This window comes from Anomalospiza imberbis, chromosome 6 (genome assembly GCF_031753505.1).
Source record: "Anomalospiza imberbis isolate Cuckoo-Finch-1a 21T00152 chromosome 6, ASM3175350v1, whole genome shotgun sequence".
Classification (NCBI taxonomy): domain Eukaryota; kingdom Metazoa; phylum Chordata; class Aves; order Passeriformes; family Viduidae; genus Anomalospiza; species Anomalospiza imberbis.
In genome coordinates, this window is record NC_089686.1 from 21,539,643 (window position 1) to 21,564,552 (window position 24,910).

The 24,910-nt window shown below is 39.0% G+C and overlaps 1 protein-coding gene across 11 annotated transcripts in view; it reads right to left on the minus strand.

Moving 5' to 3' along the window:
- The window catches only part of NRXN3 (neurexin 3), a 968,667-nt gene that overhangs the window by 848,120 nt on the left and 95,637 nt on the right, over window positions 1-24,910 (minus strand). Inside the window, exon 7 of one of the 11 annotated variants that reach the window (XM_068192702.1) lies at window positions 22,823-22,834. The exons of the other annotated variants lie outside the window; for them this stretch is intronic. Within the exon in view, the coding sequence (XP_068048803.1) occupies window positions 22,823-22,834 (12 nt within the window). The remainder of the gene's footprint in view (window positions 1-22,822; window positions 22,835-24,910) is intronic. 11 annotated transcript variants of the gene reach the window in all.

Consider the following 24,910-nt stretch of genomic DNA (forward strand, 5'->3'; position numbering starts at 1 on the left):
TATTAATAATTTATTAATAAAGTTGTTTATTAAATAAATTTATTAATAAATTCGTTTAATTTATTAATAAATTAAATTTATTAAATGGTTCTGTTTTTTCCTGGATTTTTACCAAGGAAAGCAAGAAGAGGAGACTGTGTCTAACATTTTAAAAATGCAACAAAACTTTCTCTCCTCTCTTTCACACCACTTCTACTTTTCTTCAAAGTTTTGAGCAATAAAATACAACAGCTGAAGAGTAAGAAAATAGGAAGTTGAAACACTTAAGGCTGTTCCAACCACTGGTGCTGATCAGGGAAACACTCTTATGCCAGTAGTTCCAGCTCTGGAAAAAGAGAAAGGGAAGATCTAAGCTACCTCAGCAGAGGAAACAGAAAGATATAGGCCTCTAGTAGGCCTACAAATTCAGCTGGGACATTTTAAAGATGAGAGAAATTTTGAACCTTGGAAATACTGCAGCAATAACATGACCTTAAAGGGCTATTATTCAAGGTTCCTGAGAAAAATTGCTCACTGTTCTCTTTCACTGATCTCTATGAGTCCCCAATATCAAAACTTTGAGAAATTCTGAAAATACAGGGTGTAATATTCAATTGTAGAAGTTACCCAGCTGAAATCATTAGACCTGCACAAAACTAGAAGACACCATTTAGATCCAAGGAGAAAATATTTTGTAAGCACAGTGTCAAGGTCCATTCTTCCATTTCTTGTAGGGTTGGTCTTGCAGTGCTTAAAAGGGGTACTTTGGGGCATGCTCCATTTTAAAATGTCTCTGGATCCAAGTTATTGTTCCAGCTGCTATGCCTGCAGCATTTTGGCTGTATACTCCATTTGCTGTTAAGAAAGGTGTTTAATACCACAATTAGAAATTTGTTCAATTTTTGGAAACTGAAGTACAGTCAGACAATATACTCATATGACTACTTTTAATTCTATTACACTTTTGTTTTCTCAAGAGTTGTGTGGCAGTACTCACGCCCATGGGAAGCCTTGTTCCTCTTATCAGTAAATCAAGAAAGTCTCTCTTCTTTGGACAGTAATTCAACAGCATTTTCTCACAGCTCTGAATTCTCCTCCATTCTCCCTTCTTCCAGCAAAATCCCACTGATGATCAATCTCACTATGCATATTAATATGCTCCACCATATTTGGCCTTAACTAATTTACATTACTGTAAAGCTTCATGTGATCCCTTTTTGGTCTGCTCCTTGAAAGATAAATCAAGGCCTCTGTACAGATGAACTCTGGAGTTCTGCAGCAATGTCTGTCACCATAGTACCTGTCCACATATTTGCACAACTCACCTACAGATGCTCATTCTTCATATTAAGCCTTTAGTTGCTTATTTTTGCAGATTTCAGAGAAAAGAACTGAGGTGGCATCCTCAAGCTGGAACTTGCCTGTATTTAATACTCCTACACTTGCTTTCTTGGAGCTCTAAAGAAATTACGGAGAAATGGTCAGCCATGCAGTGCCTGAGTCCCTTTGAAGTGACGACAGGCAAGGGGGCAAGGACCTCTAATGAGACCACCTATCCCTTCCTATTCACAGCAGGACTGAAATCCACCACTTAATTTTGTTGTCAGAAGAAAATAGTAATCAGTCACTGCCAGCTAAGGTAACTATATTCATAGTGATGACCTACATGAGAAAATGTAAAGATACAATTTTCAACCCCCCAGCCTAAACAGATCCTTCCATATAAATCTGCTGCCACTAAGAAATCATGAATTATTACAGTGATGAGGATGGAATCAAAGAATCATAGAATGGCTTAGGCTGGAAGGGATCTTAAAGATCATTTAGTTCAACCTCTCTGCCATGGACAAGGACACCTTCCAATACACCAGATTGCTCCAAAACCCATCGAACCTGGTCTTGAACATTTCCAGAGATGGGGCATCCACCATTTCTCTGGGCAACCACTGTTCCAGTGCCTCACCACCCTCACAGTAAAGATTTTTTTTTTTCCTAATATACAACCTACACCTACTCTCAGTTTGAAGCCATTCTCCCTTGTCCTATCACTACATGCCCTTGTAAAAAGTCCCTCTCCATCTTTCTTGTAGGCTCCCTTCAGGTATTAGAAAGCTGCAATTGGGTCATCCCAAAGCCTTCTCCTCTCCATGCTCAACTATCCCAATTCTCTCAGAATTTCTTCAAAGGAAAGTTTCTTCATCCCTCTAAACATCTCAGTGGCCTCCTCTGGACTCGCTTCAATAGGTCCATGTCCTTTCTGTGCTGGGGACCCTGGAACCAGATGCAGTTTTCCAGGTGGGATCTCATTAGAGCTGAATAGAGGGAAAGAATAACCTCCCTTGACCTGCTGTCCACACCTCTTTTGATTATAATAAAGAATTCCTTCTTTTTTTTTTAAGAGATAATGTCTCTATTGGCTCACAACCATAAACCTGAACATAAGGTTCATCAGTACTTGTGACCTTCCATCTTCTGACCTTCCAACCTCCCCTAACTACCTGCTTCCTACACCATTCATTTATCAAGAAGATTCTTCTTTGATATTGATTTGCCTTAGTCTCCTGAACTCCAAGACAGTTGTCTTGATGTACCCCACCACAAAATGTGGCCTCTGTGATTACACAGGGAGGCCCCGGTCATGCTCCTGTCCCAAGACCTGAGATTTATACATGCCCAGTCTCCTTTTGGCTTGGCATTATCTGCTCTGCCAATGCTCCGAGTCATTCCCTTTAAGAAGCAACAGCCCCGAGGTGGGACTGACAGACTGTGATGAAGAGGGGCAGAAGAAGGGGATAGATGCTCCCTTTATTTTGTCATTGCATTTACCCAAGCGTTGCAAGGGAAATGTTACCAGGAAGCTGTTAAAGGGCAACTTTTTCTGGAGTCATCGATACATCTCTGTGTGACATTTACTCTGTGAGGAATGATTTATCCTTTCAGAAGGAAAGGCCTGAGTCACAGCTCAGCAATAACAAGTAAATCACCTTCTGGAGGAAGATAATGGCTCTGCCTACCATAGGGCTTTTTAAAATTTATCAGACAAAACTCTACCCCATTCCTGATGAATACTTACATTTCATGGTTTGAGTATGTATGGTATTAATGCCCAAAAATAGTCAAGAATATCTCAGATTTATACCCTCCTCTGCTACTAATTCCCTATGGGACCCTCTTCCTCATTTTCCCCTTGGAAGACAAGACACTAATCATTCCCTAGCCCACACAGTAATTGTGGGAACACAGCCAATACTGACAAAGAAATCTGACTCACAGATTGGAAGTGCCACTGGGAGAGTAAGGAGTACCAGCCTCTCACTTTTCTACTACTCCAACAGAAACATAATAGAAGAGCCAGGATCAGGAGAACAGGCTTATCTGTACTGAGAAACCTCCTAGCACAAAATTCTTCCTAGCACTACAGAGCCTGACAGAAGAAAAAAAAATGGAAAAAGGACAGAACACAAGTGCAACAGTATGAATAAATTATAGCCACCATTAGAATGCTCTTTAACACCTTTCCCCGTGCATTATCAGGTTACAACAACTTATGTTCTGCCCCAAACTGACTGCTATTCACTATAAGATTATTCTCTAGTGATGTATTCTCATTATTTAGCCTAATCCACTTTGAAGCGATTTGAGCTCCAGTTTCTGCACAGGTTTAACTTTGATCACTTACAAGTGGAATCCTCCAGATATACACAACATCTATGTAAGTACAAGAAAAGACACAGAAGAAACACAAGGTCACAGTTAAGCATGTACTGGAAAAGCTCTACAGTGTGACCTAGACAGAATTACCAGAGGAAAGGAGAGACAGATTTATACCTATTTACATTATCCTTTCAAACCAGGAGCAATTCCCCTTACTCTAAAACACTTAAATTTCCTATGAGATTTGCTCATACAAAAGATGCAAAATGAAACTTCAGCTGCAACCACTTAAGCCTAGAAAATGACAACACAGCATTAATGGTGTCTTGTTTTATTATTACTAATAAACCCTCTCTCAGACAGGATTAAAAGCCAAAGGGAAATCCAGTAGCTGTACCTCCACAGGGGAACTTGGGTGTCCAGAAAGTTTCTGGCATTATTCACTGCTGCAAAGAGCAAGAGTCATACAAGACCAGCAGAGCCTGAAGTCAAATATTCTCACCTGCAGCAATGGTGTTTGAGTGCCAGTATGTACACTCCGTAGCTACTACAAAAGTGTCCTTAAAGTTATGGGATCCTGATGTGATCAGAGCTTAAAGGTACCTCAGTCCATGCTTGTATATGTGGGTGCAGGACCACAAATACTTTACTCAAAATTAAGCCAAATATATTTTTGGGATGGACAAAATGAAAAGCAAGGACATAGGACAGATTAGTGAAAATAAAAGTTTCAAGATACCTGCTTTGCCTTTACTGGTGGCCTTTCCTCCCTCCTGCCTCACACTTTGAACGTGCAGTTTCATAATCTTCTGGGTTGCAGTACACCAGGCACACACCCAGCAGCGTCCCTGGGAAAAAGGTGTGTCCTTCCACAGTGTCCAAGATCTGGTTCTTTGGTTACTCCTGCCAGTATACTCCCATGGCCACATTGTGCTGCAAAACCACTCTCTACTAAAACCATTGTCTTCTTCAAGCCCCCCTGCACAATCCAGAAAGTTTTCTTCCTCAGCCTTATGATCCAGGTCTCCCAGTGGAACACATTTTCCTTTGGTCTGAAAAGTTTTGTCTGAGCTCATCCATTGAAGGAGAGAATGAATTTTAAGGAGACAGTAGCATTATAAGCAATAAGAAAAATCCTATCTGTCATGCAATTATTAAAAATCCTGCTTAAGGAAGAGCAACTGCATTTGGCTGTGTATCACACATCACTATGGACACTACTCTCTTCTAGGAACAGCTGCACACCAACTGCACTAGCTGGTGAAAAGCCATTCTGTATCAGAAGTGGCCCAAGGACTGCCAAAAGTCAAGAACTAGAGGACAGCACACCTTCTTACACTCAGCCAAAATGCATATCCTGCAGCCAGTCAGATCAAGAGTTCTTTGACTAATCTGTGAGATAGGTCCATCTGCAAAAAAAGACCTTATTGCAGGGGAGCAGTGTCTTGAGAATGGACAAAAAAGAATTGATAGAAGAAAATCACTTTTCTAGGCAAGTGATGTACTATACTGTCACTGTGTTTAAGCATACATAGACCACTTAGCTGATGTGAAGCTTGCAATTCGTAAGTATGAAAAGAACAAATGGGAAGGATAATCAAATCCAAAAGTGGCCAGGAAAGAATATGCAATACATACCATTTGCTTATTTGCAAGTGGACCCATTATGTCCCCCTGCTCAGTACTTGCCTTGGTACATACCTAGGCAGCTTTTATGGTCTTCTGGAAACAATAACAAAAGTTAATGGACTTCAGATCAACACAGAATTATGATTATTACAGTTCATCAGTGTTAAACCACTCTTATTCCCCTCTTAAGAGACAAAATCTGACAGTATTTCTTCTGGAACATGTCTCTAGTTATTTGACTGGAACAATCAGCTTCTTGAAGGACAATACAGGATGTCCTTGCTTTTATCTGATGAATGTTGGTAACAACCACTGAACAAGTCAGAAGGCATACAAAGGCAGCTATGACCAGTATCACTACAGCAGAAATATGCATTCCCATTACTAACATTGGTGACATGAGCCACAAAATTTATTTTATATATGATTTCACTTAGTGAGGTGGTTTTCAGATATTCATTCCTTTCTAAACTGGAAGGGTATAAGGATTAGTTTTTTGTGACTACTAGAGAGCTCTTTGGAAAGCAGTTCTGTGATATTTGCAACCTGAAGAGATGCTGGTACTTTTGGTGATCTCAGAACAAGGTCACTACTCATAATGCTCTTTTTTCATCATTGTTCCTTTTTATCATTGTAAATATTTGAGAGCTTCTCTGTTCTGATCCACCAAACCCATCTCTCTTCGCCTGCCATTGCAAGCCCTTGGATGCTCCATGAATCCAATGTCCAGACTGTTTGCTCCACTGCACAGAAATGCCATCATGCTGAGAGTCATTTGGCAACACCTGCCAGTGATGACTCTGTTTTATAACAGTCCATTAGCACAAAGTTCTTAATGAAAATGAAAGCTGGTAATGAAGCCAAAAGGCAGCAGCAGTCTCTAGTCTGGGGAGGGTAATTAAGCTAGAAGAGATGGAGAGACTGAAGAACAAATTTAACACAGAGAAAAAGAAAAAAGAGACCTGGTAGTGCATTAGTACTAATATAGTTATGGCAAACCATCCAGTTTCCTTTATGAAAGCATTTTGCTTGCATTTGGTGGACTATTTTTTAATTGTTAGCTGATACAACAACAGCTTATTGCTCCCTCAGAGATACAGATGTCACCTAGAGCAACACACACAGGATTTCAACATGGAGCAGATGAAGAACTTCTGGAAAATGAAGGAAATTTATATATCTATATTGTGACACATCTGAGCTTTGGAGAAGAGAAAAAATTTAAGTTATCCCCCTCTAAGTCTCCATCTCATGTTCACTAGGTGTGGAAGAGAAAGACTGGCTCCCCAGAATGGCTTACTTCCAATAACATTGTCAAAAGTCAGTGGCTTACATCTTTTCACTTGCTAATATACTCTATAAGCTGTTGCTGTAGTGCTCATTGCTAATATGTTCTCTCTTGCTACTGGACCTAGAACACCTTCAACCAATTGAACAGTAACCTTTCTACATCATTTCTCTGAGACAACCCCAGGATAATTCCTTCTTCTCCTGTGTATTTCTGCTCCATATGTGTTTGGATATAGCTTTCATATCTTGCCACTTTCTCAGCATGAAGACCTAGCATACATACGAGGCCTTTGTCTGCTCCCTCTTAATCAAGTCATGCATGATCTTACTCATCAAGCCCTTTCAAAATACTTACAAATTGCTTGACATATCTCCACCTTACAGTACTTAAGGTCCTTAAAAGTTTAGTCTAGGTGCAGCTTATCAGGTCTCTTTATAGATGAATTATCCACCTACTGCTTTATGAAGGATGTCATGGCACTTACACAACATTTATGCTGTTTTCTATCCACACTGATGATTGCAATTCTTTCCACTCTATTCAAATCTACACATTTCATTAATATGTCATTTCTTCCCCTCTTTGTGATCACTAAGAAAAGCACTAGACAGAAATGACAGTAACTTCCAATTTGTCTAGCCTTCTCAGTTCGTGAAAATGCTGTTGCATTTTGAATTACTAATTCATTTTAGAAAACTCATGTTAAAGCCAAATTTTAATTGTGGGGGTTTTTTTTAAAGTAGGGCATTTTGTCAAATAACACATTGGAGTCTAAACAATCACTATCTTCTTTTCATCCACTAACTCTGTAACTGAGTCCAAAAGTAATCAAATGTCCTCTATGAGTTTCATTCATTGCCACTGATAATTGCTTATGGTTCTGTTACTCCTTATAGTTACAAAGTCATTATTTTTAATATTGTTTCCATTATTTTATTAAAGGCTGATAATGCTCTTAAGAAACAGTTTGAAAGTTAATTCATTTGTTAATTCATTGTTTGGGGAACGACTCAAATTAAGCCATGCACAGAATCTAACTGTTGAAAAGCTGCCATAGTTTTTGATTCTCCTAAGAGTGTAACAAAGGACCAGAAGAAACACAAACAGACAACAACTAGAGGTTATATTATGATCATTATGCTACTGCAGTACAGTTAAGGCATACGTACAATGTACCACAAGTTCTAGAAAAATCCAGAAAGGTTTAACAGCCTCACAGAACAAGACTGATGATTCCACTGTCTTTGGGTTTGGCTAATTTTTATGTATTTTATTATCATCCTGTAGAGCACAAAGGTATCTCATGAACTTCAGGGTCTCATACACTAGAAATCATAATAGGAAAGTTGTACTTAAATATTTTTCTTTGAAATAATGCTTGAAAGGTGGCAGGGAAAGAGTTGGGGGAAATATGAATCCCCAATGTCTCGTGATAGAACAAGAGGAATTTTAGCTTTCCTACTCTAAGCAACCCACGATGCCAACATGTAACAGCAAGAAGTACTAGAAATGGATTAGAGACTGACACTCCCTGCCCCATCCCCAGGGTGCCAGTTGCCCCAGATCCTGCTCAAAATTCATATGAACATTTCTAACCATTTCCAGCAGTGGCACCAGCAGAGCTCTGCCAGACAGCAGAACAGCCTCCCGCCTGCTTTGGCTCGGACATCACAACGTGGGAAAACTGGGGATCTACAATCAAACCTCTTCAGAAGTGGATTGAATAGCTGGCTCTGTTTACAGCTGTTTATGTGGCATCCCAGCCATCACCAGGTAAACACCTGAACCTAGGGAATCACTGGCCTGTAACTAGAGACTGGCCACGTAATAAATATGCTGCTCAATAAAAAGACAGAATCTTGTAATAAGAGACTTATGAATCAATCTTGTTTCAGTGTTTCCTTCCTTTCTTCAAAGCACTCTCTTAACCAAGTGAAATCTCTATGTACAATGAAGTCAGTCAGTCACTGGCAAGCCAGTGTCTCAAATGCAGTAGGGACTTCTTCATTAATATTATATGCCTGTGAAAGGCTAGGGAAGTGCAACAGAAGCAAATTCTACATTGCCTAAGAATAATATCATTGCTTAGGCCAACTTCTAAATGGGGCTTTGATGTGACTTGCTGTACTTAGTGTGTTCAGCTGAAAGCTTGCTTAGCTCAATAGCTCTGTGCCAATAGGAATCCAAGTCTCTGGGCTCTGTTCCCTGCCTTAGTAGTTCACCCTATCTCTGTGGAAAATCAGGTAGCCTCTGTCCTTCACTGCTTCTATTAAATGGAAAATACTAAGTGCTCTGAATGGCTACACAGTACCTCCTGCTCACAGCTCTACCAGTGTATCTTGTTTCTAGCTCTGCTACCCCATAACTTGCTGAAGTCCAGAGCGCTGCTAACTGTCCCTCTACTTGCTGAAGGTCCAGAGTGATGTGCACTAAGCTAACGCTGAGCCTGAGCAGCAGGATGGCATCAGTGCCCTAGACCAGGGCACCAGAGGAACCCAGCACTGCGTGGCAAGTCAAAGCAAGGCAGAATTGGGGTTTGAGTGGTAGAGTTGTGGGACAAAACAAAACAGCTGTACTACAGCTCCAAATCTAGTCATGCAGGCAGGATAACATAAGGAAACACTTGAAAATGTGTTTGACATAGATGGAAAGATACTGACAGTCATTCTGATAACAATATACTTGGAACAAAATAGATTTTTTTAATCATAGCTATCCATTAATACAAACAAGGTAAAGCACACTGACACACTAAGAATAAAATCAGAATAAAATACACAAGAGAAATAATGATCACCAGAGAGAAAGAGAACAGTGGCTTAGGCAATCATCATTATGGAACTAGTGAATGAGAATACTGGAATTATCATGGAAAAATTTCATTTATAACTACTGAAAATTCATATTCTACATGGTCAAAGCTCTGGGAACTCACTGCTCCTGTCCCCAAGGTGACCCATGAGACAAAGACTCCAATCAAAGGCAACTAATGCATTATATGGGAGAAAGAGTAGCGTTAAATGAATTATGTGAAGGTTTAACAAAAAAAATTAGAACTCTCAAAAAAGCATTCAGCAATGCCCATGCAATAACTCCACCCAAATTCTCTGTGTGGAATTCACGGGGCACTATCTCCTCATAGCCACTTACAGCCCATCGTACTGATGCCTGACTGTCAACTGACAGGCAGAACTGCTCCAACTCAGAACCAGAATAAAATAAGTAAAGTCAGGATATGTCTGATCCTTATCCAAAAAGCCATGACAACAAACATTAACTGGCTCATTTTTGGTACATGTAACATAGAAGGGTAAAGACCATACAGTCATAGTCACTGTTGTGACTCTGGTCCCTAAGAACAGTTGAAAGATTTGAGTGAAAGGAGGCAGCACACACAGTGGTAAAACACAAAGTGAGAGCAGCAGCAAAGGTAAGACTAAAAAAGTCTCTGCCTGGGTCATGTCTCTACAGAAGATCTCACACTAAGATGAAATATGTTAGGTGTCCGTCAGTCACGGCTGCTGCTTGGGGAGCAGCCAACAGTGACTTCCAAAATCTGGAAAAGGCAGAGGAGAGCAAGCAGCAGGTTCAGAGGTAAGATACAGCCCCAAGGTGGGAAGCCAGTACCACCAATATTAACTTGCCTGTCTCTGGCTTCAACTACCCTGTGTAGAAATAGAAAACATACTTCCTCTTGGAAAGAGAACACCATTCCTTTCTTTTCTGGAAAGTATGTTCCTTTGAACAGTACAAGCTGCAACTAATTAGTCTCAGGGACAGACAATTTAGTAGGCCCTGTATTGACAGGACAGGGAGTAATGGTTTTAAGTTAAAGGAGGTAGATTTAGTTTAGATATAGGGAAGAAATTTTTCACTATGAGAGTGATGAAACACTGGAACAGGTTGCCCAGAAAGGTGGTGGATGCCCCACCCCTGGAAACATTCAAGGTCAGGTTGAATGAGGCTCTGAGCAATCTGATCTGGTTGAAGATCTCCTGTTTTCCAGCACTATTTGCTTTCTCAACACCACAGCAAAATTTCTCTCGGGATCTGCAGGCAGTGCTGCACTGTAAACCCATGCAGTGCCAGAGTCAGAAGATGTGAATAACAGAGCTAAAGATGAACTCAACTCTTTGCCTAGGGCTACTGCCCAAAGTCCAGGCTCCCATCAGGGGTGACTTGCCAGGCCCTGTGGAAGCACAAGCCAGACTCCAGGCCAGTTAGGCTTCCAGGTAAGGTACAGCATGACCCAGCCTTGCAAACTGTGCTGTCCCTACAGAGTCTAGGCATGCCAATCCCATGGAACAGTTCCTCTTTTCATCCCAAGAGGAGGCTGAGCCCCCCTTTTCTACCAGCATTGTGTCTGCCCATTACACAGAGGGAGAAGTAATTGAGGGGCAGAAATTACTCAAAACATCTGAAATAATTTGTGACCACAGTGTGGGGCATAAGAATAGATAGAATTCTTTTCTTTTGTACTTACTATACAAAAACCTAGTACACTTACAGAGTAATTAATTTCGTTTCATGCAACATTAGACAAGAAACTTATCACCACTTCCATTTCACACATGGACAAGCTAAGGTTCACTGTGGGCAATCAGAACAGCCTGAAGCAAAATCAGAGCAACCAAGAACTGAACTGAAGACTGTAAATCTTGTGCCTTAACACTACCTTTCCCTTCTCAGCATGAGCTCCTCCCAAGCTGAGATGCTACTTTTCCATATTCAGAGGTATTACTTTCCTCCCTAGAGAGACCTGAAGGCTGAGCTGGCTTCTCTTCTTTCTTTTTGCTTAGAGAAAAAAAAAAAAAAGGAAAAAAAAAAAAAACACATCCACAAACACACTCCAAAGGCAGTCATATTTAATCCCAGTGTAATTCCCACTGCTCTTTCTTAATCCTTTCACCTGTGAGATAATTGCCAGCATTCTGGGAAGAACTCAATGCTAATCATAGGCTTGCATAAAAAGACACAAAGAACCAGATAAAACAGTCTAAATGAAATCACAAGGCCTGATTTAACCATGCACACACATATCCATTCCAGACACCCTGCTGAACTAGCCTCTTTCACAACAGATGAAAGGTTTGCTAATGGGCCTGGAGGAGAAGGCCATAAAAGCTATGTCAGTAAATACAGGCTTTAGTCTTCTCCTACTGGATTGTGGAATGAGACATCACAAAAATCAAATACCAAAATAAGCTACCAATACTAATACTAATTATCTACCAATGCCTAATACTCAGCAAAAAATCTGTAGGGATATCTTCCCATCTTATTCTGTCCAGAAGACCAGCGTTCACAGAAGATTCCTCTTCCACCACTTTAGCTGGGACTCCTAGATAAGAGTATATATGTTTCTACTACTCTTCCTTCTGCTTGCCTTCCCTCTTTCCACTGCTGATGCACTTCCTCTTCACTGAAAAAACATTCCCACTCCTTGAACAATTTAGTTATTTTCCACTTGCCTTTAAATTTCATGTCTTCGAAGAGAAGCCCACATTGTGTCTGTGTGCTCATATGTACTTTCCCAACAAAATCCTTACACAGCACACTCAGGGCACCTTTGCATTAGGATAGGTTATTTCCTTCTGTAGATTTTTTTTACAGAGAATATGTGTCATTTCCCTTTATAAAATATGATTGCCATTTCTGTGGTTATGTACATGTTTATCAACAGATAAATACAGTTTTGGTCTCATTAGAGTATTGCTTTAGCAAGTGGAATCTAATTGGGAGAGCCCTTGGTATAGGAGGCAAGTTATTTGGTGTTTTACAAAATAGATTGCACTGGTGCTTAGAGAAACAGGAATGGACAAGAGAACTCTGGCATTTATTGCCTGTTCTACTCCAGCTCTCTCCATCTCTGTATGCTTCTGCTCATTCAACTGTAAAACAAGGAAAACAAATAATTAACCTTCTTGCTGGACGGATGTGAAGCTGAATGATAATGCTTTGTACTCGCTGTGTATTGTTTTCAGGACACGCTCTAAGTGTCAATGCAGCAGCTCCTTGTGCAGTGGTGAAGGGCTTTTGTCCCCACTCCATTGCTGCAGAGGCACCAAGGCCCCAAAAATTCACAGGGAAAGTCAACTGCAGAGCCAAGAACACAGCTCTCACTTCTGAAGCCTCTTCACTAAGCATGATGCTGTGCAGTAATGTACTCCAAGTATTTATAAGACACTTAACAGTTCAGGAGGTTGGTGAGTTGACAACATGCTACATGTGCTCTGCTGATGACAAACAATCAGCACACACACACAAAAAAAGATTTTTTTTCATGAGATTCACAGATAGATATGGCTGGAAATAGCACAAGGGAAGAAAAGCAATCACTCATAAGAGTGGAGGTCATAATTCAGTATCTCTTAAAATGAACTGCTGAGAAATGGCCAACTGGAAATCCCAGAAAATAGAGCTGTAACAAGCTCAAGGCCAGAAATAATGGAATCAGTGTTTATCCACTGAGCTCATCAATATGAAAACTTGTAAAGAGATTTCAAGCTTCAAAATCAGTCAGATGGGAGGAGAGTCAAAACCAAAATTATTTCTGAAATAAATTTATTTTCAGTTATTTTTGGAAGACAAAAAGGAGGGACATTGGTACACTGGAAAGCTGACAAAAATCATTATTCTCTATAAATTGCTTTGACATTGTATATGCAGTGACCTTCACAGCACTACCAGTTTAATGGCATTTACTTCAGCAGTAGCTGATTTCACTATTAAACAGGGATGCATAGCACAAGATTACACAACTAAATCACTCTTGTAAATATTTAATATCATTGCCTTTATTTTTTTTCCCTTTTAACAAATCACTACCAAAGGCAGAGCACACAGTAGAAAATACATTTATTTATTCTATCCTGGAAAAAGCTTAGTGCTCATGCATTTTATCTATCTAGTTCTCCAAATGACTTTGACACTTGAAAGCCCTTGTGATCAAAACAGTCTGAAGGAAGGCAATTTTGCAACCATTTAAGAACTGATTTCATGCACTGATCAACATTTACAAAACTTGCCTGATGGAATAGCACAAAGTTTAACTCAGCAGATTGATAGCAAACACCTGAAGGAGAAAATTAGTAAGAAAACTGCATTGGTCTCAATAAAAGTACCTTAGAATACAAAAAGAAAGAAAATTAGAGATTGTCTCTCCTCTCTTCTCTTCCCCAACACAGAAAAAAAACCCAAAAACAAACAAACAAAAAAAATCAACCAAGAAAAAAAAAATACCTGCATTTGGGAAATCAAAGGGAACTCCCATACTTCTGCCTGATAATACAGTAAGTGCATCCACCACATAATACTTGCATTCCATTATGGATATACAGTGCAGCATAGCAGGAAATGAAGTGTCCACAGATTTCTCTTAAAATATATGTGTTTTAAAGATGGAGTCAATAGAGAGAACAAAGGAAGTACAAGAATGTAGCAAAGAAAAATTACTAATGTGTGTCTCTAGTATCATATCTTAATATAAAATGAACTGATAAATTGAAATGCTCAGCCTAGAATTGAGTACTTTAAGGATAGCAAGTAATTTCTAAAGAGAGCCTTACAATCTGAACATTCTGATTTTTCCAACTTTAGGCAAAGATTTTTTCCACAGTCTGGCATAAATGGTCTGTCACATTGTGGCAAAAATGATATTCTGTTCAAACTGCCAATGATCAGTGCCAAAAAGCATTCTTTATAACAGTATTTCATTAGACAAGTAATAAAAGTTATGTTTCCTTTCAGCAGTTTAACAACAGGGGAAAGAAAAAACAATAGATATTTAGGAACTGAAAAAAATCTGGGGGAAAATAATTTGGTAATCTGAAAGATAAACACATAGAATGCAGCTTGCACTCATGCCTACAGACTTCTCTGAGACTGTCTGCAGAGTAAGAGTATCCAAAATAAATATGAAAATGGTCAGATAAATGTGCTATTTGGATGATGGAGTTGGCCAGTCCTGCAAGGCACTGGTGCCTGAGAGGTGTGTGCCCTTCGTCCAAGCTGTGAAATGCAAATGCACAGCGATGCTAGGGCTGCCCTGGGTTTTACAAAAGCTTGCAACATCTTTAATGCAGAGCTAAACGAGAGCCTGTAATCCCTGTGCTGCGATGCAGCAATGTGCTCTCCCCTCACAGGACAAGCCAACAGCTATACAAGATCCTTTTATCAACATTCACAGGGTTGGAAAATAACTGTTCACAGTTTGCTTCCCAACATTAGTGAGTGAACCAAGAATTGCTCAGAGAATAGGCAGCTGAATACACATGTAAAAGACAAAGGTTCTTCAGTGATATTTATTCTAGCCAAGTTTTAATATTTCAAGGCTTATAGCAACTAACTCTTTACATAATCAAATGTAATTATCTGATCCCAGCTGGTGATCAGAACATTCATCATCAACCTGGCCATTATTAATATACCAGTAATTAGGGGAATAAAGGTGTATGCTTCATAACGCTGGCTTAATACAATTCACTATACCTAGTAAGACCTCAGGTCCCTTTAAAATATAATTATTTTAACATATTATACCTTTTTTTTACTACTACTAACAATGAAAAATCACAAAGATATAGTATTTTAGAGCAAATACTGAATTTTTTTTAAGGCTTCAATAAAATGAATTTGGTCAATTAAAAGGAATCATGTGTTGTTTTAGAAATCATCTGACCCAGAAGCAGTTCCCCAATCAAACTGATTGATATGAGAGAAAAGCTCGATTAAAATGCATGCAGTTGACAGAATCAAATCATAAACACTTACCTACAAATATTACATACCATCTTCTTGCTCTACTGTAGGAGAGGAGGTGATTTCTCAGGCACCACTGTGTGGTACTGCTTGGCAAATGCTACTGACTTTTTAATGGTGACAACTGTGTACACAAATCCTAAAAGTACCAGTTCTGTTTAAAGCCTTTCCTCACAAAGCAATGCTGGTAAAGAATCATTTCTATTAAATGCTTTGCAGTGTTTAACGAGAGAGCTAAGGCCATAATTTAATGAGAATGATCCAGAATCACTCAGGTTAGTGTTGGAACAGTTTTAGAGTCAGATTCCTCCCTGCACTATTTCTTTTACATTAGTGCATTTCCTCTGCTTCAGTATCAGGTATACCACAATAAAATGCTTCCAGAACAGTGAAGAATATGGCTCTTAATACCTTGGCATGAAACCTCTCAGTATAAAAAGCTCATCTACTATAAGACCAATATCTCACAGAAAATCTTCTATAATAATCTGGGGACTTTATCCCTGCAGGTACACAACACATTCCCAAGTGCAAAATACCATTAATTTCTATAGGGTTCTCCAGCTGTTTAGGGAATGCAGTAGACTCAGCACAGCAACTTGCAGGGTAGGCTATCAGGAACCAAAATTTCAAAATAAAAAGGCTTTCAAAACAAATGTACGTGCCACACCCTGTGAGGGCTGCATTCACACCTGATTCCTTGATCTCTGCAATGATATTTTCTGTTATCTTCCCTTATTTCATAGCCTATCAGTACTGATTTCTATACGTGCACTCCAAACTACCAAGGCTCTTGAAACAAATGAGGAAATGAAAACCTGCATGAGAAGGAGCTCTAGCACCATGAAAGGATGAGTACAGCCAAATAAATGAAGAGTTCTGCATGTCACAGGAAGATATGCTTTGCCAAAATCAGAATCAAAACCCACAATACTGATGTGGGGAAAATCACACACCATTAGGCATGAATGAGTAGCTGACACACATGACCTTCTTCACAGCAATAGTTTTACAACCATTTGCATGGTGTGTTATTCCCTGATCTCTAGTCAAAATATTTACTAGCTGGTAAAGCACAGCAAATAAGGCTGCTGTTTGTAAGCTCTTATTTTATTATGCACAAGATCCAGCTTACACAGCATATATTTTCTAAACTGTTCAATACCATAACGTTATCTCTCTAATCCACAGAAGGCCACAAGGAGCCTTAAAACAGGAAACTCCCCTCTTTCACAGGGTTTCCTATTTTTGCATCTGTCTGATGTGTGTGACAGGGTCTATTTCAGTTCCTGATGGCATTATCATCACTTTGCTGCATTACCATAAAGCCCAGGAAATAAGCTATTACCCACCACACTCCTCCCAAACGTTATCACAAACAATCATGCGCTCGCAAAACAGCATTAACTGTCAGAATTAGAGTCCATTTAAACTGCAGCTGTTCCTTCATTCCTAAATAGGTTCTGAGATCAGAACTTCTCCCTGACTGATCTCATTACTGAATGTCCATTTCAACTGGAAGAAGAAAAAGATCACCTAAACAAATTTTTTGTTTTACAGATAACATTCCTTCCCTGTAATATGACAACCAGGTAAGTAACATTAAAACAAATAATTTTTAAAAAAAATACAGTGGATGTTTTAGCTTTCAGATTTGTGAGTTGAAATTTTGCCTTCAAATCCTCTCTGGCGAAAGAAATGAACTTGTAATTTTGATTTTCTAATTCTAGTTTCTCTTATTTTCAGAATCAATCTCAAGCTTCAATTACTTAAGGGAAAGATGTTCTATTTATTTTTAACGACAATACTAACTCTGCATCTGCTGTTAAATGCAAAACTTACATCCTAGATTTAATATACATGCTGGTGTTCTTTTCAGCTAAAAACCCGTGCCCTAGAAAGGCCCAAACCACCACAACCCTATATGCTGCTTTATCAAAAAAAAACCACAGATTATTATGTTCCATTTCCCATTCTGTTTCGTTGTCTCTTTGTTACCATCCATTGGAAGGGTTTCAATTTGCAGAGGAAAAACACTTTCAAATCTAAACTGAAAAACCTAAGTGTCAGGAAAATGCACAATGTCTCTTTAAGAGTCAACAGTAAATTAACTTGCCCATAACAGTGCAATAATTAGCTGTTAGTAGCTTATTAAATGGATGGCAAAGGCCAAACTGCCATCTGGGATCTCCAGTTTCTTGTGATTGTTATTATGTCAAGATGTGCAACTTGCATTAGCTTTCATGTCACTGCGCTTGCCCTTACTTTACATGTAAATTTTAATGAAACATACAGCACTTTAAAAATCAGACATCCATCAGAAGTGCTATTAGCCTGCCTTTTACAAAGCACATGGCCTGTTTTGCTACCTCTGCATCTCCACATACCACTGAATGTCTCAAATGAAAAAAACAGAGGGTGGGAGTGGGGGAAAAGTCTTTCAATTATATCAACTAAATACTCTCTCTGGGTAGAGAGAAAGCTGAGCTTCACTGAAAACAGAAGACTACAATACAGCCAAAGATGACAATATTTTAGCTCCTGTTTACACACAACACAATCACAATGCCTTTAAGTCTCACAGGAATCATTCTTCTTAATAAAAAATGAAAGCCAGCAAAGAATCAGCTGCTAATTCACACATCAGAAAGACAGTTTTAAAACAAGGCAGAAAGAAAACATGTAAGAAAAAATTAATTACCTATAAACTACAAAATACTTAAAGCATTATTTGATATCTTATGCATACACAATATTTGTAAACTCACATGCTCATAAGCACAAACAAAAAAAATTACCAGAACTGTCCTATTATGTTTGTGTTCATAAATGTATTACAAAGAGGTAATAAATAATAATATTTTTTTTATAAAAAGAAGAATAAGACATCTATTCCTTTGCATTAGCTGATATTGAACATTTAAGTGACTTCATTCCCCAAAATTTAGAAAATGTCATCACCACTGGAATATATAGAAATAGGACAAACGCCTTGCAGAAATGCCACCCAATACCTTATATTTGAAATCATCAACTATCAGTCACCTCTAATTAGACTTCAACAAATTACATTAAAATATTTCTTTTGTCCCTAAATAAAATATGAAACCAGCAGCAAAAATTCACTTACAAAGAAAAATTTATTCCATAAGAATAAGATCTTTATTCAAGGGGCTTTGATTCTATCAAAGAGGTTTTGTATAAAAAGTTGGTATTTGCTAATCATAAAATAAAATGCTTGATTTTTTTAAGTAGTCATTAAGAGTAAAGTTAGAATTGAAAGTCACCATCCTTATAATAATGCAGGATTTTTTTCTCACCAAAGGAAAACAAACCCACCACCACACATTTTACAGTCCTTTCATTAAAACTTTTAATTGTAGAAACCAAAACCGTACAATATTCACATATAAAAGCTAAATATTAAGATACTTTACAGGGCAAAGCAGAGCCTAAAAACCACTGCCAAGGCTGGCAAGACAAATGTAGTGTTGTTTTTCCCCTTGTATAATTAGACATTTAGAGAGCACAAACGATTTAATTTGTTACTGGTGTTTCATTTCAATATTTGCATAAACTCTTGGCCATTCAGCTGGACTTGTTCACATACAACCATAGAACCATTTAGACTGGAAAAGACATTTAAAGTCATCAAGTCCAACCCCCAGCACTGCCAAGTCCATCACTAAATTGTGTCCTTGAGTACCCCATCTACACATCTTTTAAACATCTCCAGGACTGGCAAGTCAACCACTGCCCTAAGCAGCCTGTTCCCATGTTTGACAACTCTTTCCATAATTAACTTTTTACTAATATCCCATCTAAATCCATCCCTGGTGCAATCTGAAGCCATTTCCCTTCATTCTATATCTTGCTACTGGGAAGAAGAGGCTGACCCCAGCCTTGCTACGTTCACCTTTCAGGTAGTTGTAGGCAGCAAAGGGGTCTCCCTCTGAGCCTCTTTTTCCCCAGATTAAGCACCCCCAGCTCCCTCAGCTGCTTCTCATCAGACTTCACTAGCTGCTTCAAAGCCTTCACTAGCTCTGTTGCCCTTCTCTGGACTCACTCCAGCACCTCAATGTCTTTCTTGTAATGAGGAGCCCAGAACTGGACACACCACCCAAGGTGCAGCCTCACCAAGTACAGGGCATGACCACTGCCCTGGTCCTGCTGGCTACACTATTTCTGAAGCAAGCCCATACAAATCTTAATGGTATTACTGGTGAAAAAGAACTTGAAAATATTTTCCTGATCAGTAAGGTCCAGTCATTTCCTTCTATTCAAGCCCACAAATGCTATTTCATTTTTCCTGTGCTATTACCTTCAGGTCAATATTATTGAACATCTCAAAGAAATAAGAACCTCATTCTCTGAGAGCAATGCTAAACCTTCCAAGACTTAAAGGACCTACTTCAGTTAAGAACAGGTAGGACCAAAGCAGATTATCTGATTTTGCAATGTTGATTATTAAACGGTGAAATTGGCCGTTTGGCCACACAACATGCATTTTAAAAGATCCCACTCTTTCACTTCTCTCTGACAATTAAGAAAAAACCTACTTCATTCTGGAAATGAGAAGGCAGCTGCGTAGTTCACAACGAGCTCAGCTACTGATGGAAGGAAGTAGTGAGCCACATGCCTTGGAGAAGAACCAGCAGTCTGCAGACTGCATGGGTGCTACAGGGGGTCCTGTGCACACCCAGAAACCAGCCTCACTGGCTGTTCTCTGAGTCAGAGAGGGAATCTTCAGTTCTTTGGGTTCTTGGCCCACTGGAATCAATGTGAATTTTGCTATTGCCTTCAAGAAGGCAAAGGACTCAATTCTCTGAAAACAGCAGATTCCACCAAGAATACAGACAATTTTCAAAGGGGACATGAGCCTCAGTAGAAGTCAAATCCAAACCAAGAGTGATGGTAAAACAAAACCCACATGGTGGAAAGTAACAAAATGGCAAATAACCATTTCCTTAACAAAGCCTTTCAAGAGAACAAATTATATGGAAGAAGGTGATAACACATTAACTCCAGTAGCAAATTAAAGTTGGGTATTTGTAGTTTCCTTTGATATCATTTACTTGTGGGGAAGCATTAGGGAAGTAAACTTAATATAATTGTTGCTTAATTGCCAGTACCTTCTCAGAAGAGAAGTCATATTCAGCAATTCTTGCTAAACTAAACAAAAGTCCTTGCTCATCACATATTTACCTCACCTCCATGACCAGTTCTGTACCTCCAATAAGAATTCAATGCATTTAACCTAAAACCTCAGTTCAGGTTAAAATGAAAGTGATATCCAAGTGCTTGTCTGTATCTCAACTACTCCAGCCATTACCCCAGAACACCTACAGTTCATCTTTTTCAATTTTCCAGGAACTTTAAAAAAAAATTAAAATCTCCTGAACATTTTAAAAAGGATAGATGCAGAGAAAGCCTATTTACTGCAGTGGAAACTAATCAAACACTTGCTTTAAATGATGAATGCAAGGTCACAGACCACTATATTCTGTGAATGAGTTTTATCAAATCAAATTCTTCATATCCAAAATTAAATCAAATACATCATATCTTTTGGCTACATACATGACATGAGACAGAATTGTTGACTAAAAACTACAAGAATGCCAAAAAAATATGAACCTTCCATGCGAGCACCAAAGGCATCTGGTACTACTTTCTCCGTGAGCTGAAGGCCACGTGTGAGTTCAAAATTACAGTTTGAGCCCTCTGAAAGCAGTGCCATTTCTCACACAGACTGATGGTTCTCTGACAAAGTCACTTGCTATAACTAGAGCTAAAAACTACACATAGCTGGGAAGTGAAATGATATTTTCACTCAATGACACAATAAATTACATTTCAGTACATATGAATTAATTGTGGACTATATGTTATAATCCTCATGCTTACCAGCTTAGTTAGGAGATAGGCCTTGGAGAAGACTTTCAGCTTAGTCCTACACAGGCTGGCCTGAAGCATAAATACCACCCAAGAAAAGAGCATGAACTAACATCACACAAGACTTGCCCTGATCTATACTGACCCTTAAACCACACTAAGCCATACATCAGCTAACTGAATTTTGGCAGCTGTGTTGAGGCACAGTAACATTTTATATAGCCTGTTTAGAGCTTCAGGTTCTCTTTTTTTTTTTTTTTTTTTTACAGTGTATATATGTGATCATTATGTTCTGATGTTTACGTCTTACTGAGAAGGTAGCTCTGAGTACAGGTTAGGTATTACCCTCCATCACCCAAGTTTGGAGAGAATATAAATACTATAAAATGAATTATTGGAATATTTTTCCAACCTCAAAATAGAACAAATAATATTGATTACATTATGTACTCCATCACAGAGAATTCAACAATACAAAATTGTTAGAAGAAAGTTGGGCATCAGAAAAAGGAATCATACAAATTAAGGTGTTTAATATGCCCTTGTGCTCCCCAGAACTCAGATATTACAGTAGAAATTATTGAGCAGAGACTGCTTGTGCCTCAAAGGAAAGTTATGAACAAATCCTCTGAGCTCATATCCCACTCAAATTCATAGCTGCACAACTAGTCATTTCATTTCCCAGTGTCTTACTGGCATGGACACAAGCAACATCATCCAACATGTTCAAATCATGCTAATAAATATATCAGATTTTCAGCAGTATTCATGGGAACAGAGTAAGCCTCAGCATAACAAAACCTTTTCATCTTTCTCATTGGGACATATGATCAAAACCAATATTTTTCTCAAGCCATGTTTATAACTTATCAATCAATCTTTACTTTTTCTTCCAGTCCAGCTGAAGACCCATAGCAAGTATGCAGCACTTTGCCTTTTTGGCAGTTTTGATAAGGGATGGATGCCTGCCCTCAGCATGCCTAAGATAGGTGTGAACTGCTGAAGAGCAGGCTGGAGCCCCAGAGAAGTCTAGCATGCCCTGTGCTGTACTGGGCTGCAAAGGAAATGGACCTCTCTGTTTAGCAGTGCTCATTACTTCTTCCTCTGCAGCTTTTTTGCAACTCAATTTCTCTTTGAAAAACACTTTTGAATGATGGGAAGCAGAGCCAGGGGAAGAAACAACAGCTCAAAAAACCTCCATTGTTGAATAGCATTGGACAAGCCCAGGTTCTGCTGCCACCAACACCAGTAGAAAAGCTACCAGCAGTGGCAGCACTCTAGAGCAAGTGTCAGCAGGATGAGCTCATGGGCCTATGGCTCTATCCTTGACTGAACTGATGAACCCTTTGCACCCCAGCATCATCAACTACAGATGGCCTGACACTGCACAGCCCATATTTAGTGTGAATGGGGAGAAAATAACATCTCTTAGGAAGGCCTCAAAGCATTAATCTTAATAAATATTTCCTCCATAATTCAATACAAAAGATTGTTAAGAGACTCTTAAAAATAAAAGCATTAATCTCTAATATGAAACCCATTCATAAAAATACACTTTGCCCTTCAACAAATATTTTACAAGCAATGAAGTCTTAGAAAAAATGTGATCTCTACCTTTACTTCTACCTACAGACAGGAAGGTGTGCATCCAGTTAAGAGGAGGAACAAGAGAGATGTCCACCACGGAGGAGGCAAAAGAGAAGAGAAGGAGAAAGCATAAAAAAACAGAAAAATATGGCACTGGCCATACTTAGAAAAACAAGGAAATGAGCATATTTATCTAGCAGCTAAGCCAAACAAAACATAATGTCAAGGGAAAAACAAGAGACACACCACAACTAAAGCACAAAGCAAAGCTTAAACCACTGACAGTACAATCAGTAGCTGCCTGGTAAAGCTTTAATTTGATTTTCTACTGAGAAATGCAAACTGCTCATGCAATACCATGCCAGTGATATGCCTCAAACCACATCAAATTCAAAACAGCAAAGGCAACAAAAGACCAGGACAGGGAAAAAATAAATCTCATGGTAATATATTTGCTAAACACATCTCACCTACTAGAGCTAATGTATTTGTATATAATGTTAACATTGCATATTTACTCACACATATACACATACATATTTTATATCCATCGTATTTTTATAGACAGTAAATATTTACCAAAAGGCAATATCTGTAAGTTTGTTGGCAAGAAAAGAAAAGCCACTGTTCCCTGATGTATTATACATAAACAAGGGTGGCTGAAGTTGCCAGAAGCCAATAGTTTTCACATTTTTTGCCAGATAAGGGAGTGTAGAAAGTGCTGATGACTGACCTGAATAGGTCATGCAAGTCTTCATGAGCCAGCTGGGTTGCAACTTGTAATTTAAATGCAACTGTTTACATAATCTAGTGCTAAATCACAGACTATTACAAAGAAATGTTCCATGTTCTTGAGAATGAAAGTGGCCATCAGCTGTTCTGATCACTTTCCAACATGCCTTCCTCTGCCAAAACAGCTTGCCATACTCAACTGCATCCTGAGCAACTAGGTCATGCTGAAGGGACCTGTCTGCTGGATGGTCCTTCAATAAGCACAACCTCTGAGCCATGAGCCCAGTTGAACAGTAAGTGGGGACACGGAAGGAGCGCAACGCTTTCCAGAGTTTAGTCAGATGCTCCACATGCCAAACACCATGGTCTTGACATACATCTATAAAGAGCCCCATTTTCCTACCCTTCCTACCACACAGGGATGTTATGCAGTACAGAAACTGATAAGTAAGCCCCTACTTCACTTCTGATTGTTACTTAACCTTTCATGATGTCAGAGCAGACATCTGTCTTGAAAAATAGAATAAAAACTGATTATGTCTCAAGTCTTTCCACATTTCACTGAGATACACAGAAATTACATCTGTTTTACTCCAGCACCTAATTAATCTTTAGCCTACAATGGCACTGTGTATTATCTTATTCCTTGGACTGTCTGTCCTCAGATACATGCTTACTTAATGCCAAAAAAGCTTTTGCATACATGTAGTCTAGGAAAGCCTCATCAGGCTTTAGAGTCAAAACTTATATTTTCTTCCCATAGGCCAAACACTTGGTCTGGTTTTCCTAGTGTACCACTTGCACACACCATGCATTAAGTCTTCAGTCATTTCACTACTGCATTCACAAGACTAGAAGGCATCAAGAGAGCTGCTAACTCCTGTGCACCCGTGCCAGTAAGACACTGGCACTGTCGTGGTCAAACAGAACCATGATTCCCCTCGCTTTACCTGTTCTCACCAGCTTCTTACACCACACCCTCACAGTGCAAAATGGGACTAATTATCCCATCCTGTCACAGACAATAGATCTGTAACTCTGTGCAGGCTGAAATATTAATGTGAACTCTGATATGGGCCTAGATCCCATTTGTAGTTCAATATGGGGTTAGCCCTGTTGTTCTTCTCAACCGTTTTGTTCTGTATGTATTTGAGTATTTTAAATTGCAGACACAGGACTTACAGACCATTATATGCAAATTTCCTCAGGATTCATAATGAGTTAGGATCATGCCACAAGGGTTATTAACATACTTTTTGTAATAATTGTACTCTTAAAATAAAGACCAACATTGAGGTCTACATTTAGTAAGCAGAAGTGGGAGTCATTATAGCTGGCTCAAGAAAGAAATGGCAAGATAAAGTAGTTGGTGGGCTGCATGGA